Raw genomic sequence first — 15177 nt, forward strand, 5'->3', positions numbered from 1 at the left:
CAAAAAGGAACGGGATTTATAAAGGCATCTACCTTACTCCATCTTCTTTTCTTTATGTAGCTGTGAAGGTTCTGTTCCTGCCTGAAATTATCTAGTAATTTTCTTGTCTTTATTTTCCATGTTTCAAGTGTTCTTAGGAGCAGCACCGCCAGACTTTCAACATATTGTTATGGTTATCACCTTGATAAATATAACCCTATTCTGTCTGCTTACCCCTCTCAGAGCATTCCCTGCTGACTCCTTATCCTCCTTCCTATCAAGCTTCTTTATTTTCAGCATTTTCACAGCTTTTTCCTCCACCAGTTTCCAGAATCTTCATGACTACTCTTCACCTCTTCTACCACCTCTCAATTCCTATGTGAACATGCAGTCCAATTCCCTGTTAGCCCACAGAAAGCCTCCAGCTTGTTAAATCACCACTGAAATGCCTGTGGGGTTTTAGCACTTTCCACTGCACTGGTTGAGAGAAGGCTCTTGTAACTAACTACTCACAGAGCTCCTCCTCACAGGCACGCTCTGCTGTGCAGTACATCAAGTGCAGCTCTCAGGTGAGCTGCCCTCACTGCTGATCCCTGGTCCTGTGTACGTCTCCTCAGTCAGGATGCTTCACATGATGACTGTTATCAGTTTAGGGCAAAAACTAAGTTTCTGCATTATTTTATACAGCCCCTTACACAGTTTCCTTGACTGACAGTCGGGTGATGCACACACAGAAATACAAATGAAATTGCTATTGCACAGCCTAACAAACACCCTGTCAGGACTTATTTCTGACGGTGATCTGATGAACGCAAATGCCTGCACAGACCTTGAGTTAAGCTTATGAAGCATGATTCAAACTGTCATGATACTTTTCAGTGGCTTGACTTCAGCTCAGCCATAAATGCCAAGCCTCTGATGGCAGTCTTTTAGATTTAGCTAGGAAATGCCCACTGCAGAAAACTCTAGCAGAAAATAATAGAGCCCAATGGGTCAGATGCTCAGCGAAGTCAGGGCTGGAGATTTTAAGGGGTTTTCCTGTGAGATTTCCAGCATTTCAGGCTTCTAATCCTTTAAACTCTGAAGCAGCTGCAACTCAAAGGAGAAAAATCGACACCTAACTAAACAATAATAACAAATCCAGACTTGTTTGAACCCCAAACACGTTGTGATTTGAGCTGGCAATGAAAGTTTGGTTCAACTCTTCCCATGTTTGACTCTTAGGTTCCATCTGCAGCAGCAGCAATTGTTCAGCACCACTCGGGCCTGATCTTCACACAGCCTGAGCTCAGGCTCATCTTCACACAGACAGCTCGGGCAGCTCCTGCTGACTCGAGGACTCATCCCCTCTTGAAAATCAGGCCTATTGTATAGGAACAATCAAGAGCATTCAGGCTGCTCAGGAAGCTCACCTCAGTAAATCACCATCTCAATAAGTCCTGCCACTCTCTTTTCCAGTAACCTGCCCGGAACAGGTGGTTTGTTTTTCGAGGTGAGGAGGACCAAGGGACTGTTCAGCCTTGTGGTGACATCAAGAGGGGGCTCATTCCAGAGGGAAGAGCCCAGCAGGGAACACACTCAAAAGATCAATGGTAGGAAAGGGCAGAAATGAGACTGGTTCTTCAGGGAAAAGAGATTTACAGTGGGGAGAAAAAGGACAATCATAGGGAGTGAAGGGGCTCTCAAAGCCAAACTCAAGGAAAATTCAAGGCCTGGATTTTTACTGAAGTCTCTTGGAAGCTGTTGGTTCAGTCAAAAAACAATGCCCCCAAAAGGGACTAAGGGTGTTCCATCCACTGCTGTGAGCTCCCTCTGCCCCACTCTCTTTGCTGGGAAGATGAACAGTACCATCTGGGTTTAATATTCCTGGGTTTGTTTTTAAAGAGGTGGCAAGCTGGAAATTGAGAACATAAAACACAGGCTGTGATTTTTGTGACCAGGCAAGTCAGTACAAAGGAGTCATGTGGGACACAGCGACTATTGTAACTGTACATAGAGATCAAAAGCAGAGCTGGCTTCTTTTTCATGCAGAAGGAAAAGAAAAGAAGGAAATTGGAGTGTTCTCTGCTCCAGCCAGCACCCTCCATCCCTAATGCTCCACAGTGCCTGCTCTGCCATCAGTATTGTCTGCATTCATGTTGATAAAGTAAAGCCCTGCAGCAGCAGGACACTGAGCACACAGCACTAGACCCAACCAACAGGCTTCTAAAGGGCAGTAACTGTTTCTATATAAAACACGCAGAGTTTGTGTCCCTTACAGCTCACAGGACTGCTGGTTTTGTTCTGCAGAGGCAGCATGCGCTTTTACAGATACTAATGTTGTTGATTCTGCAGTCTGTTCTCACCTAAAACCTGGCCAAAGCATTTAAAGAACAGATGAAGTCATGCAAGCCTATGTTAGAGAGCTATTTTCTCAGTAACAGAAGGACACCTTGGTATCACATCACAAAAGAAAAGGTTTAAATCTCTGTCTTCAGAGAACAGTTGATATTGCAGCTTCCTTGACTCCAGTCATGAGTAGCTTCTCCTATAGCTTCCTCATTACAGTGGCAGAGCATGGATTTTGCTAAGTAACCTCAGCATGCCCCCTGGTTCAGGGATGAGACCCCCTCACTAATCTAGTAATGATGTGCAGAGAAGGCTGTGTGCTCACCCATCACCTTGGCACATGGGCCTCCTGGCTCTCCCTGAATTACTGCCTTCTATGTCCCTTCATTCTTTGCTTCCTTAATTAGAACACAATAAAGCAATACTGTGATAATGACTAATAAAGGGACTCTTGTTAAAGGACAGATCTTGTTAGCAGGCAGTGCCTGTAGGGAGCTGCCTCTCTGCATGATACAGAGCCAGAATGAGGAGGCTGCCCTGGGCGACTCTCACTTGCTAGCACCAGCCTGTGTGCCAGAAACAGCTCCCTGCCTTACACTAACACGAGTAGAGAATCAGGCTTCAAGAGGTTAGTGAGAGCAGAACTGCCCAGCAGCATGGCACAGCATTGTTTTCAGTCCCAGGAGGCTCATGGTTTGGGCTCAGAGACCTCCAGCAACACTTGCCTAGCAAGCCTTAGTCTCAGGCCAGTGGGCTGCTGTCCTTGGGTTCATCAATAGCAGTCCTTTTTAATCCTTCTTAGTAGCTGGTGCAGTGCTGTGTTTTTGACTTTCAGCCTGGGAACAGCTCTGATAACACCAATGTTTTTAGTTACTGCTCATATGTTTATTCTGACCAAGGACTTTGTGAGTCTCATGCTCTGCCAGGGAGGAGGAGAAGCCAGGAGGAAGCAGAGCCAGGACACCTGACCCAAACTAGCCAAAGAGGTATTCCAAACCACAGCACATCATGCCTACTATATAAACTGGGGGCAGTTACCTGGAAGGGCTGGTGCACTGCTGGGGGCTGGGTATTATCAGTTGGCAGGTGGTGAGGTGTTGTATTCTCTTCCCTTGTTGTTTCCCGTATCATTATTATTGTTGGTGGCAGAAGCAGTGGTTTGTGCTATACCTTGGTTACTGGACTGTTCTTATCTCAGCCTGTGGGAGCTACATTCTTTTGATTCTCCTTCCCATCCCTCCAGGATCAGGGGGAAGAAAAGGGGGAGGGGAGTAGACTGCATGGTTCTGATTTATGGCCTGGGCTTGAACCACGACAGCTCCTCTGCTCCATCCCATCTGCCCTGGGCTGGTTCCCACCTCCAATCACAGCCATCAACCTCCCCTAAGCCATGGCTCCTACCGTGACTCTTCTGCCCTGTCCCATCTTCCCTCTTCCCCTAAACTCCTGCACTGGAGGATGACATGGGCATGAATGCAAAGGGGGAGGCAGGCAGAAGTGCAGGATCCCTGAATAGGGAGCAGTTGCTTTGGAGCTTACATTGAGCTCCATGATGCCTCAGTTGTTTTTCTCTTTCTGACACCACAAGAACCCCCAAGTCTCCAGAGCAGCAATCGCCTTCCTGTGTGTCTTGATTTGGTCTTCCTCACTAGGTTCCCCATTCATACCACAGATCTCCCAAGCCTGGTTCCCTGCCCTTTGCTCTCTCCTCCCAGGTCATTCCTTGTTTCCTTCCATAGACAGGTCTGATCCTCTCTTTCCTGACTTTAGATCCTCCCTATGTTTAACATTCATACTCAGCTATCTCCTTCCCTCTTGTGTTAACTATTCAATGTGCATAAAGGCAGCAGGGAGGTAACAGAACAGGAGGTTAGTGTATGTTTAGTGGTTAAGCAGAAACCTTCATTCTCCAAGGCTCTGGCCAGCACCATACATTCACACTCCACCTTTCTGTGCTGAAACATGCAGAGGATTAATGAGTTGCAGAGGGTCCCCCCAGCCATGCAGGTAGTTGCTGGAAGCAGGAGCATTGCTGGTGCACATCAAGCATGGTAAAAATGAGGTCTATGGAGTGCCTGGTGATCCATCAGAGAATATTGGCATAATTTCTCACAGGCAGCTTCCACTCAAGAGCCACACTCATGCAATGCAAAGTACTCAGTTACTGCAGGGCACAGTTCTCATTGTGCCTCCATTTTCCCCTGTATTTTCTCTAGGGCCAGTCCTGGCTTGTGCCAGCACTCAGCACAGTGGTGACCAACCTGATGTCAGAGAGGAGCAGTACAGGCAGCATCAGAGGAGAACTGATCAGCACCTGACAGGATGTGACCATGGGGCTGCAGGCTCCTGTTGCACACAGGGATTACTCTTTAATTTGTTTCTTGCTCTGTATTAAACGTTCACTTGGCATTAAGAAACGATAAGAATATACCTGAAATCTGGTGGCAGAGTTCAACCTTTAACATTACAGAAGACTGTAAAATACTGAACAATAGTGCTGCAGGGAAGGCAAAGCAGCTGCAAGTCAGGAAGCTTCCACGTTGTGCTTTCTGCTTAGGATAACAGGGACTTTTCATCATCCTGCTGCCTCCGGAAGATTCACAGGAGGGAATGTGCATTTCCCTAAATAAGAGAAACAACCCTTAAGTGGGGGAAAAAGAAAGGATCTCTCTAAGGGCTATTTCCATGGTAACTTGTAAATGCAAAGCTCAAGCTGTTTTGGCTGCAGGGATATTCAGAATAGGTAACAAGACTGTTTGTTAATAATGGGAAACCATCATCACTGTCCTCCCATGCAGAACAGGCTGGATTGCTTGTGTTTAAAACTTCCCCAAAACAGGCAAAGAACAAGGATGAACCAACAGAACAGAAGGGACTAGAATAGGAACTTACTCACAATTTAGCCTTGTAGCTCACAACTAGCATCCCAATATATCCCTGTAGCTCTTTTTAACCTGTCCAAATTGAAAGTGGGTTACCAAGCTCTGTAAGCACATACAATATTTTATACATAAGTACATTGATCTACCCCTGCAGCAGTGAAGTGGACATGACAGCACAGAACAGTCTGTGGCAAAAACGAACACAAGGAACAAATATCCCCTGCAACACACACACACACATATACAGACCCTGAATAGGAACTCACAAGGGTTTATCCTGCCAAGTGAGGCAGTGAGGAAAAATACTAATGTTGTTAAAGGTAGTGTATGTGCAGAGAGAGATCAGATGAGGGCAGCCATCCTTCAGTGGTAATGCAATGAACAACCTAAAGAATTCCTTAGCATTTGAATACCTGCCCTAGCAGGTGGGTTTGTACTCTTTTAACTTGGAAGATGGGAGGAAATAATTGCAGCCCCTTATCTTTACTGAGATACATTTTATTATGATGAACTGCACAAAGTGCTAAGCTTAAAGCCTGTCTGATGCTGCTTTTCCTATAACAACCAACAATAAAAGTTACATTTTAGTCTTGCCTAATAGCGCTGACCTTGAGTGTGTGAGTAAACTCGAATTTGCCCTAAGGCAAATACAGCTTTGGGTTTCAAGTATGACTTCAGCGAGAGTCCAATCCAAGAGAGCACATCACTCCCCTCTGGCTGTGTTGAAAGGGTATTGGGGCTGCTCAGTGTTTTCTAGCTCAGGTCCCACGCAATCAGCCAACCTTACCCTTACAGAGCTGAAATACAGGAGGGCAAAATGCATTTCTCACTGTGCTGAGCAGCATTTGGAAAGGTCTCTAGTTCCAAGCAGATATTTCATTTAACATTTCTTCATCCAACAATCTCTCTAATGAAATTTGCCAAAAAGCCAGTTAAAAAGTGATGCATGAAAAGGGACCGACTGGCGAAGGTGATGGGTGCTGATGCCTTTGGAGATTGAAATATGACTTAACTGAACCTATGAAATAGTTACTAAAGCATAAAGGTGCAAGCTGCTTCTAATACTCAACCTAAAAAACATCAGAAGGGAGCGAATTTGGTGCAAATATTGATCAAAACTCCCATCTTTGGGCAGCCTCCCTCTACAAGCAGTGGCAACACTCCTAAAACTTTATGTGGGAACAGCTTTTGTGTACATCCAAGAACACGTGTTGAAGTGTTCAAGCTGCAAACAGTGCTACACATTACCAGGAGACTGCTCCAAAGGATGCTGCCCTTATTCCCTGCTTTTCCAAGTGCTCACTTAGCAACAGTTTTCTTCCTCCTTGCAGTTAAGCACGGGATGACCATGCTGCAGACATGGATCCTGCTCATAGAGCAAGGGGACTAAGAGAGACTGCAGATAGTCTGGGTTTATTTTCAGCTCACAGATGAAGAGGTCATTACACTCCTGTGCTGCTGTGGGGCCTTTAGAACACTGCAGGATTTTTCTTCTCATGATCTTTAAAACAGGCATTGTGTCCCCTGAAACATGCTGTTAATTCATGGATTCACTGTGTGTAGGGAAGGCAGAAGTAGTGCTTCAACATTTGCAGCCTCTTGGTTTTCAACCACAGAAATGAACCATCTTAAAACTTTCAAAAGTGATTTTTCCAACGTTTCCAGATTAAAGCCTTTTTTGTATCTATCTCATTGATTATCATGTTAAACAAGGCAAAAATTACCTTGTTTGTACCAATTACACTTTAGAGCCTACTAGAAGCTGGTTATTCCTGTATTTTCTTTCTGCACTGGCAACTTTATGTCTTTACTTGCCCTCTTCTTGTCCCCAGCTCAGTCTCATCCTCCCACCTCTGACATTTCAGTACTGACAAGCTCCTGAAGGAATTAAACTTCGATTCCAGGATAACCCTGGGCTTTCTGTGTCCCGCACCCCTTAGCTTTGCTTGAGGGTGCCCTGCTAGTGGGAATGCCAGTGTAAGATGTGCCATCTCCAGCAGAAACCGGTGTCTGCTCCCTGCAGGAGTGAAGGCAAGAAATGAGGAAGGTGGAGTAGCTGCAAATGGGTTTCAATTAGTGGGTCTTTCTTTGTTGCAGTAAAGAGAGGGGATTAGAGGCAGGTCACAGGTCAAGAGATAAAACATCCTGAAATCGGAGCTTGGGTAGGGTCTTGGTGTGCAGTTGATGCTCTGGGAGTGCCGTGCTAGGAATAGAAGACAGGGCTGGAGGTGAGCACCCACCATGGTCCGGGGGGCTCTCTGTGCGCTGCTGCTGGCCCTGCGCTGCAGCTCGGGGCGGGCAGGGGAGTTCTGCCACGGCTGGGCTGGCAGCCCCCAGCGCTGGCACCGCGGCTTCCAGTGCCCCGAGCGCTACGATGGACCCGAGGCCACGCTGTGCTGCGGGACCTGCAGCCTGCGCTACTGCTGCTCGTCCAGAGAGGCGCGCCTGGAGCAGGCTCGGTGCCCCGGTGAGCACCCGCAGCCCAGCCCCAGGCCTCCGGTGCCAGGTAAGCTGCTGTGCCTCCGGCAGATGTGCTTCCTTCTTTGCATCCCCCGTAGCATCCTTCCCCCGGTGGCATCAGCCAGACCCTTCTTCTCTTTCTCTGCCTTTCAGAGCTCCAAGCTGTGACCACTGCAGCAGAAAGGGCTGGAGCCTTGGCACGGGGCTCATCTTGGTGCTGTGTGGGCCAAAGTCACTCATTTCCTTCATTAGGAGAGAGAATAACATGAGGCTTCACTCAAAATACCTTTCTATCCATCTCTCTTAGAAAAGCCTTTAAGCTACTGACAAAGTAATCCGGCAGCATCTCTGATGTTTATGTCCCTGGTGGAGCACGTGTGTTGCTGACCTGTTCTGTTAAAGCATGGCCATGCCTCTCAGTAATGTATTTTTAACTGAAGGACTAACTGTAAAACTCCACTACAAGTCCTTAGCTCGGGAGCAGGGACATTTGAGTACTGGAACAGCTCTTGCCTGGGTATCAGTGGGTATCAGTAGCAGATGCTATAGGACTGTCTGGTCCAAAGTTCTGTGCTTTAGGCTTTTTCACACAAACCTGTTGCAGCAATTGCCAGTTTCTAATCTTGCTACAGCAAGAGCTGAGAGTAAAATTACTCTGCTCCCTGGTGCATGCATGTCTTAAGGAATGAAGAACAGAACCTAGAGTACCCCATGGGTGAATGCGTGGCTAATGTTACTCTTACATTTCCAGTGCCTGTGTACCTGCCATTCCTTCTTGTTGGGTCCGTGTTTGTGGCATTTGTTGTTGGTGGAGCCTGCATTGGAATTTGCTGCTGCAAATGCTTAAAATCCCAGGATGAGGAGCAGCAAAGTGGACTTGCACCTGGCCAGACCTGGCTACTCCAACCTGATCTTCCCTCTCGCCTCTCCAGTTCCAGTTCTGCCACCAGAAGCTCACCAAGTAATGATGCTCAGAGCAGCAGCATCTGCATGACTCTGGCTCCATCCCTACCTCCATCCCTGCCCATTCTTGGGCTGCCTGAAGATGCTCGGTTCCTAAGTCCCCCACCTGGCAGTGGACAACTCTTGCAACCTTCATGTGCTATGCACAGAATACCCACTGATCACACTGCAGCAATGGCTCCAGCATCCTTCCTTAAAAGAACAATCTATGGGCACAGTGCTAGTGCATCTCCTCTTGGGGTAACACAGAGTGACCAAATGATGTACTTAGGAGCACATGTCTGAGATGACACATCAGCAGCCATGAGCTGGATGACATTTCACTATTACAAACAGTTCTTTTGGACTGAAATGAGGACTTAAAAACGTTTAATGCTATTAGGAAGTGCATCATTTTGGGCTTTTTACAGTTCTGAAGATGACCTGTTAGAACTTCTTTTAGGTTATTGGGTTTTAACATGTATTACTTTAATGCTATTGAAAAAGACAAGATCCTGAGGCTGGTGTACCTGCTCAAGAACGGTAGGAATGAGTTTCATCCTCCTCTGGTCCTCACCCACCATGCTCCAGGGAACATGGCTGAGGACTTGGTTTCAATTTCTGCAGCTGTGTCACTTCTCAGCAACTTGGGGCAGGTATGTGCCTTAGTGGAGTTATCCATTGTGGACACTTGACAGCCTGGAAAGCACCAGGAAGACTCTGCTTCATCAACACATAACTGAGCACTTCAACTGATGAAGGATTACAGGGTAAGGGAAGAACAAAACCAGACTCCAGTCAGTTTCCTGAGTGCATGCAGGAAAAGCCTGCCTGCTTTGACTCCTGTTAAGATGCAGCCATCCCCTCACGGCAGGATACTGAGAGAAAGAAGTTGTCAAAATATACTTACTGCTCCCTGCTGGAGCGTTTTAACACCTCATCACACCACGGACACCTGCATGATGAGGCTGAAGGCATGGGAAAAGGACTCCACAGGGGTTACCAATAGGAGCAGGGGCCAAGGCTTAAAAATCTTATGAGTAAATGCCAAAGCTTTCCTGGTGATGGTGCTTGATAAAGATGGGTTCGATAAAGATGCTTTGAAGCTCCTCTTGTAAGTTAGCAGGACTAATATACATTGTGAACAACTGTATGCCCTTATTCTATGTGTATTTGACACTGCTTTATGTATATTTTACTTCAGAATGTTCTATCTTAATTCCAGTGAGCAGGACATCCTGCAGTAATGCTTATACTCAGCACACATCTATCCCAGTGCCCGAGTTTGTAAGGGCAGGGTGATGTATTTGAGTAACTTCCTGATTCTTCCAAGGGTCTGAATTGGGGATTTCACAGATCCAGAGCTGTGACTTAGTTTTGTTTGGCCAATTTCTCTCAAATTTGGACTAAGAATATAAGCATGAAAACAGAATGCCCTAAAAATAAAAGCTTCCCCAAAATACCAAGACTGGTGTTGTACACTTCTTTTAGTACTGAAACATCGTAAATTAAGGCTTCCAGAAGTAAAACTTGAACTCAGAAGTGTTGTCCTTGTTAGGATGAGCAAAGGGGCCCTGGGATTTATTGGTAACTGTGCCAATACACAGCAGTGGGGATGCTAGTTTTAAAGTTAGGCTTTAACTTGGTGCAGAAAGCACTCAAAACTGGTTTCCTCTTTACAAAGTAACTGTTTGCAGGTGGCTTAGGAAAATCTGTAGCTGAATGGGGGATTTAATGTGGTTAAATGTCTCATTTTGATAGTAGATAATGACAAAAACTCCTGTCAGTACAGAGACAAATGACAAAAATTATGTTCTGGGAAACAAAGACCAACTCCCATCACATTTGTGCTGTTGGGAAGATCTATTTTATGTTTAGTAGACTCGGGCATTAGAAATGGAGACCAGGTGGTTTTATCATCTAGTCCTTCCTTTACTAAACATGACTGTTCTCTACTGTGGAGGTTCTGAAGTAGAAAGGTAAAGGAGTATGTGACCTGACAGTAGACCGAAGCTCACTCTGCAGCATGTACAGAGCTCCTGTCAGCTTCAACTGAAACTCCCCAGGAGGCAGCTTCAGGATGAAGATTTAAATTGAATAAGAAAGCACAGAAATACCCTTCCTGATACCATCAACCATGGAAGGGTCAGGAGGTTCATATGTAACTCTGAAGAATTAAAAGGAGAAACAGTTGATCAGAGCAGCAACAGCAAAGCTAAATGGGTTTGGGAATGCTGCCTTAGTTGCTCTCTGGTGGGACTAGTAGCTGCTTGGAGCCTGCATACCCTCCTTTTCCTCACCTTCATCTGTGTATTCCACAATTGGAGAGCTGAGACAATAACAAAAAGGAGGCAAAGGGGCTTAACTGAGCAGACACTCACAGCAAGGCCATAATTGGGAACAACGGGATTTTCTACGTAGTTAAATCAGTTTTAACAAATGTCTGTGACAACAAAGCCGGGTCAAATATGTCAAGGGTTCGATATTGCTTTTAACAGTGCAAGAGAAAACAAGAACTAACTGATTTGTTGCACTCCATGGTCTAGAGAGAGGGTTTTAAAAGAACCATATGCTTAACATCTCCCATCAAGCCCCATTGTAAACTGGGATTACCCCGGGCTCAATCAGCATCTGCTTTAAAAGCAGATCAACTCTTGTGGGGACTAAGGAAAAAACACGGAGTACTTTCTATGTAAATTCTATCCCTTTACTAATTTGAGAGGCCTTGCTACAGAGTTTAGCACATCTTTAGATAGAAAGGATATGTTCATGCTAAATCCCTTTTCTTCTCCCCTAAACTGCTTTTCCTCAAGCAGCAGCACTTAGCAGAGACTAATAGGCTACTTAGCACCTATTGTGCTGGGTCCTTTGCTTTGTTTGCCTAATGAAGCCCCCACCCTATTCCCCTCAGTTTCTCATTAAGAAATGATTTATACTCTTTGCTCCTTAATCCTCAGTAATGACACAGGTGAGCTGCATTGTTCCTGGTGTATTCCTTCTGGATTTTGGGAGAAAGAAGAATTAAGAACTGCAAAGGTGAAGATGATAGCTTCAGCCCTCAAATGCTCCTTATAAGGCCTGAGGATGTGTGTCCATGTGGGTTCTTACCAGCTTGTGTGTGCATTGGTTTCAACAGTAGGTGGAATTTTCTTCAGCTTCAATCTGGTCCTAATTGAGCTGAGATAAACCAAAATGGATTTAGCCAAGACTTTTGGGACAGATTGAACCAAACTAGTTTAAAGCACAGCAGGTTCCTATGTTGTGTAATACCCTGGCTCCACAATATTCCCTGTTTTACTCCTTTTTATTCACTCAATCAATGCACAGCATTGATCAATCCCCTCTGTGCCACCAGAAAATAAACCCAAAGCAACTGAAAGAGCTTTTACTTCTTATGCTATAAATCATGATTTGTCAAGTACTGAATAAAAGCAGCCCCCTTTCTGAACAGGTATCTCCAGCTTTCCTTGGGGAAACTAAGCTACAGAGTTGTTGTTGAAGGTATTTCTCTTTTCTAAGGCCACACTGTACTTTCAGAACTGTAAAAATATTCCAGCAGCCCTAGCTCCATAACTTAGATGATTCCACTATTGGTATTAACAGTAGAATGGATTTCCTTGGCTCAGAATAATGATGGATATTTGCCCTGCATTAAGTGACAGACTTGCTTTTATCAGCAGAGCTGCAGGGTTTTAAATGTAAACCCAGAGGTGACTTTTCTGGCTGCTGTATGGGGTGTGTTTTCATGTTTATGCCAAGGATAATAATTCCAATCAAGTCAATTCAACTCTGAACTGAAACAGGAACCCCCTTCAAGCACAGCTATACTGATTTGCTATTCTTCAGTGCCAGGTATTCTGGCAAATGGATCAACAATTACCAGCATGTAAAATCAAACCTACAGGTTTCTGTGGGATCTCAAAGGAAGGAGCCACATTCCTCATACAGAAGTTATATTGTTTCCTTAGGTCATTCCTACACCAAAGTGAAGGTAGTTACAATGTAAGTTCAAAGTTGTAGTGGGAAATGGTCTGTATTTCTATTGCTTTGAAGCTTTTGATTGTTTTTACTTCACCACTTGATGGTGTATTAGATGTTACCACAGTTCGCAAGGCAGTGCCTATACAAAGCCCCACATACTGAGAAATGTTGCTGCAATCCCAGTGTCTTGATAAAGGTGCATAAGGGCAAAGGAGGTTCATGGAGCAAAATGAGACTGGAGGGGTTTGACACATGTTGAGGCACAGAGGGATGGATAAATTCCCAGCTGGGCACATGTGTCTGCACAGCCACTGCCATAGCATCTGTCATGAGATGCTGCTGCACCAAACCCCACTGATGTGGAGGAGAGGAAGAGGCTGTAGTCTCTTGTTTCCAGGAAAAAATAAACCCAGATCCTCCTGTGCTTCCCCATTCCCTCCAGGACCTGAGGGGGCTGCAGCTGTAACCAAGCACTCTTGGTACTATCCTTTCTCCTTGGTTTTTAAACTAATAAGCTCTGCTGAGCAGGAGCACTGTAGGAGGTGCTGCTTCATCCCTCTGATGTATGTGATGGGAGCACAGCAACCAATCATACATGTCTCCTGACTGCTGGGAACTCAGGCAGTCCCTGCTTAGGCGATGACACTGGGAATGGTTTTCCTTCCCCAGGAAACATGGCATGGAGTTGGATATGGCAGCCTGTACGCCAGCTGCCTGCATGCCTTCATGTTGCTTTGTGCATGGATTTTGCTGGAATTATGTGCATGGAATGATGTTGGTTTTTCTCTTAAGCCCTTAACAGTCACTATTTTACTGAGAAAAGCTTTCCATGTAGTTCTCCTATCATGGGACTGCCATCTCCTGTTTATCAGAAACAGGGATAGATGGATGGGGCCCAGGAGAGGTATGTCATGCCAAGGAGCAACACTTGTCCCCTGGTACTGGGTTATGACAAGGAGCAAGCACCAGCACGCTGGTGTTTATGGTTAATTCCTGTTTCAACTGCAGGTTAATTCAGTTCCTTCCTGTTCAGAGCATCCAGACAAATGAAAAGGCATTACAGATAAATGAAGGACATGGCTCAGTATGAGACTTGTGTGTGCACACATTAAAATACAGCATGTTTGGTCAGTCCTTTTGGAAATTTGCCAGGGAAAACTTGGGAAGAACAAGGTGAAAATGGGTTTGGTGAAGCTGAAGTTCAGGATCCTGTCCATCATTTCACTTTATTCATGTTTACTCCGTCAGAGCCTGAGAAAGCTGGTTCTGGCTCTGGATGTCATGATAACTGGCACTGCACAAGACCAGGTTCTGGCCTCTGGGCACTCAGCTCCAGCAATATTTCCCAAATACAGGCATACTGCTGCTCTGAACTGACAATGTGCTCCTGCTGTAGATGCAGTTGTACTGACAAATGCATACTCTGTACCAGTAAAATGACTTCTAAGAACACATCGAGCTCTGGAACAGCTGCACAGGGTATTTTCTTACTTAGTTTCCATAAGGGAATGGAATTGCTTGCTAAGACACTCAGCATCAGGATTCTGAATAATGCAGGAATGCCAGGAAAAGTCTGGCATTAAAGCACACAGGAGAAGAGATGTATGTCTGCTTATTACTTCCATGGATTGCAGCTGAATTTCTTGGTTTCTCTGGGTCTTTAGGCAAAGGATAACTGAGCCAAATGCATTTTGAGGGTTGGAGATATTAGGATTCTGTTCTGCCCTCAGTAGAATCCATGATGCAGAATTCAGCTTGCAGTGTAGCCTGCACATGTGGGGGTTTTCTGCCCTACGTTTAATGTCAGAGGATCCCATCTGCAAAAGCCCATCTGGGTTCTGCTCACTAAAACTGGGCACAGGGGCCACAATGTTATCCCCCTTCTAATGGGGATCTCATTTTAATGCAGTTTTTGTTTGGCTTCTTCAAGCAAGCCATTTAGGATGCAAGTTTGTGGTCATGTGTGTGTGTGAAAAACATAATGTTTCTTCTCTCAGTGTAACAAACCCACCTATAAGTGGTCTGTAGCAGCAGGAACTACTGAAGCTTGGCCTCCTCTAGAACTGCCTCATGTCTATGGGCTCTGATGCCTGGTAAGGTGACAAATGAGTGATGCTCTCCCAAGGCTCCACAGCAGGTCACACTGGGGGAGTTCTATAAACTCCCTCTCCATGGGAGTATTAACAGGGTTTATCTCTTCCACCTGACTATGGGTTTTCATGAATCTTGTAGGACTTTCAAATCTTTGAGCTCCTGTATCACATACCCATGACTTGATCAATGGATTCAAAAGGTACTGGGGAGGATTAGGAAGGGGCACTTAAGTAGGAAACAATACAGCAGTGAAGTTACAGACTGTGCTGTGCCAGTTTCTCCAGCAATCAGCTCACCTTTGTAAGTTGCTGGGGTTTACCTCTCTGTTCCCTCATCTCCTGATTTTGAATCTCCCATTTCAGTAAGGATCTTGAGCTGACTTTGATGTAAAAACCACATACGTATTCCCTCTGGAAGAACGCTCTTTGCATAAGCTCTTGGCCTAGAAGAAAAGTATTCCAAAGTCTCTCCATCTCCTACTGCTGTGATCCTGTCATTCCAGAGGCTTGGA

At 45.5% G+C, this 15177-nt stretch overlaps 1 protein-coding gene across 1 annotated transcript; it reads left to right on the forward strand.

Annotated features, from left to right (window-relative positions):
• Nucleotides 1-7430: 7430 nt before the first annotated feature.
• Nucleotides 7431-8897, forward strand: LOC101878503 (protein shisa-1-like). The gene is made up of 2 exons (XM_005144718.2): nt 7431-7695; nt 8401-8897. The coding sequence occupies exons 1-2, from the start codon at nt 7431-7433 to the stop codon at nt 8895-8897; spliced, it is 762 nt and encodes a 253-aa protein (XP_005144775.2).
• The last annotated feature ends 6280 nt before the right edge of the window (nt 8898-15177 follow it).

The sequence above is a fragment of the Melopsittacus undulatus genome, chromosome 6 (assembly GCF_012275295.1).
Source record: "Melopsittacus undulatus isolate bMelUnd1 chromosome 6, bMelUnd1.mat.Z, whole genome shotgun sequence".
Taxonomy (NCBI): Eukaryota; Metazoa; Chordata; class Aves; order Psittaciformes; family Psittaculidae; genus Melopsittacus; species Melopsittacus undulatus.

What these genes read in the sequence shown, in the direction of transcription:
- LOC101878503 (XM_005144718.2), top strand. Translation starts at nt 7,431, where the DNA reads ATGGTCCGGGGGGCTCTCTGTGCGCTGCTGCTGGCCCTGCGCTGCAGC. An exon ending in CCCCAGGCCTCCGGTGCCAG is followed by an intron (nt 7,696 to 8,400) that starts GTAAGCTGCTGT and finishes TTACATTTCCAG; the next exon opens with TGCCTGTGTACCTGCCATTC.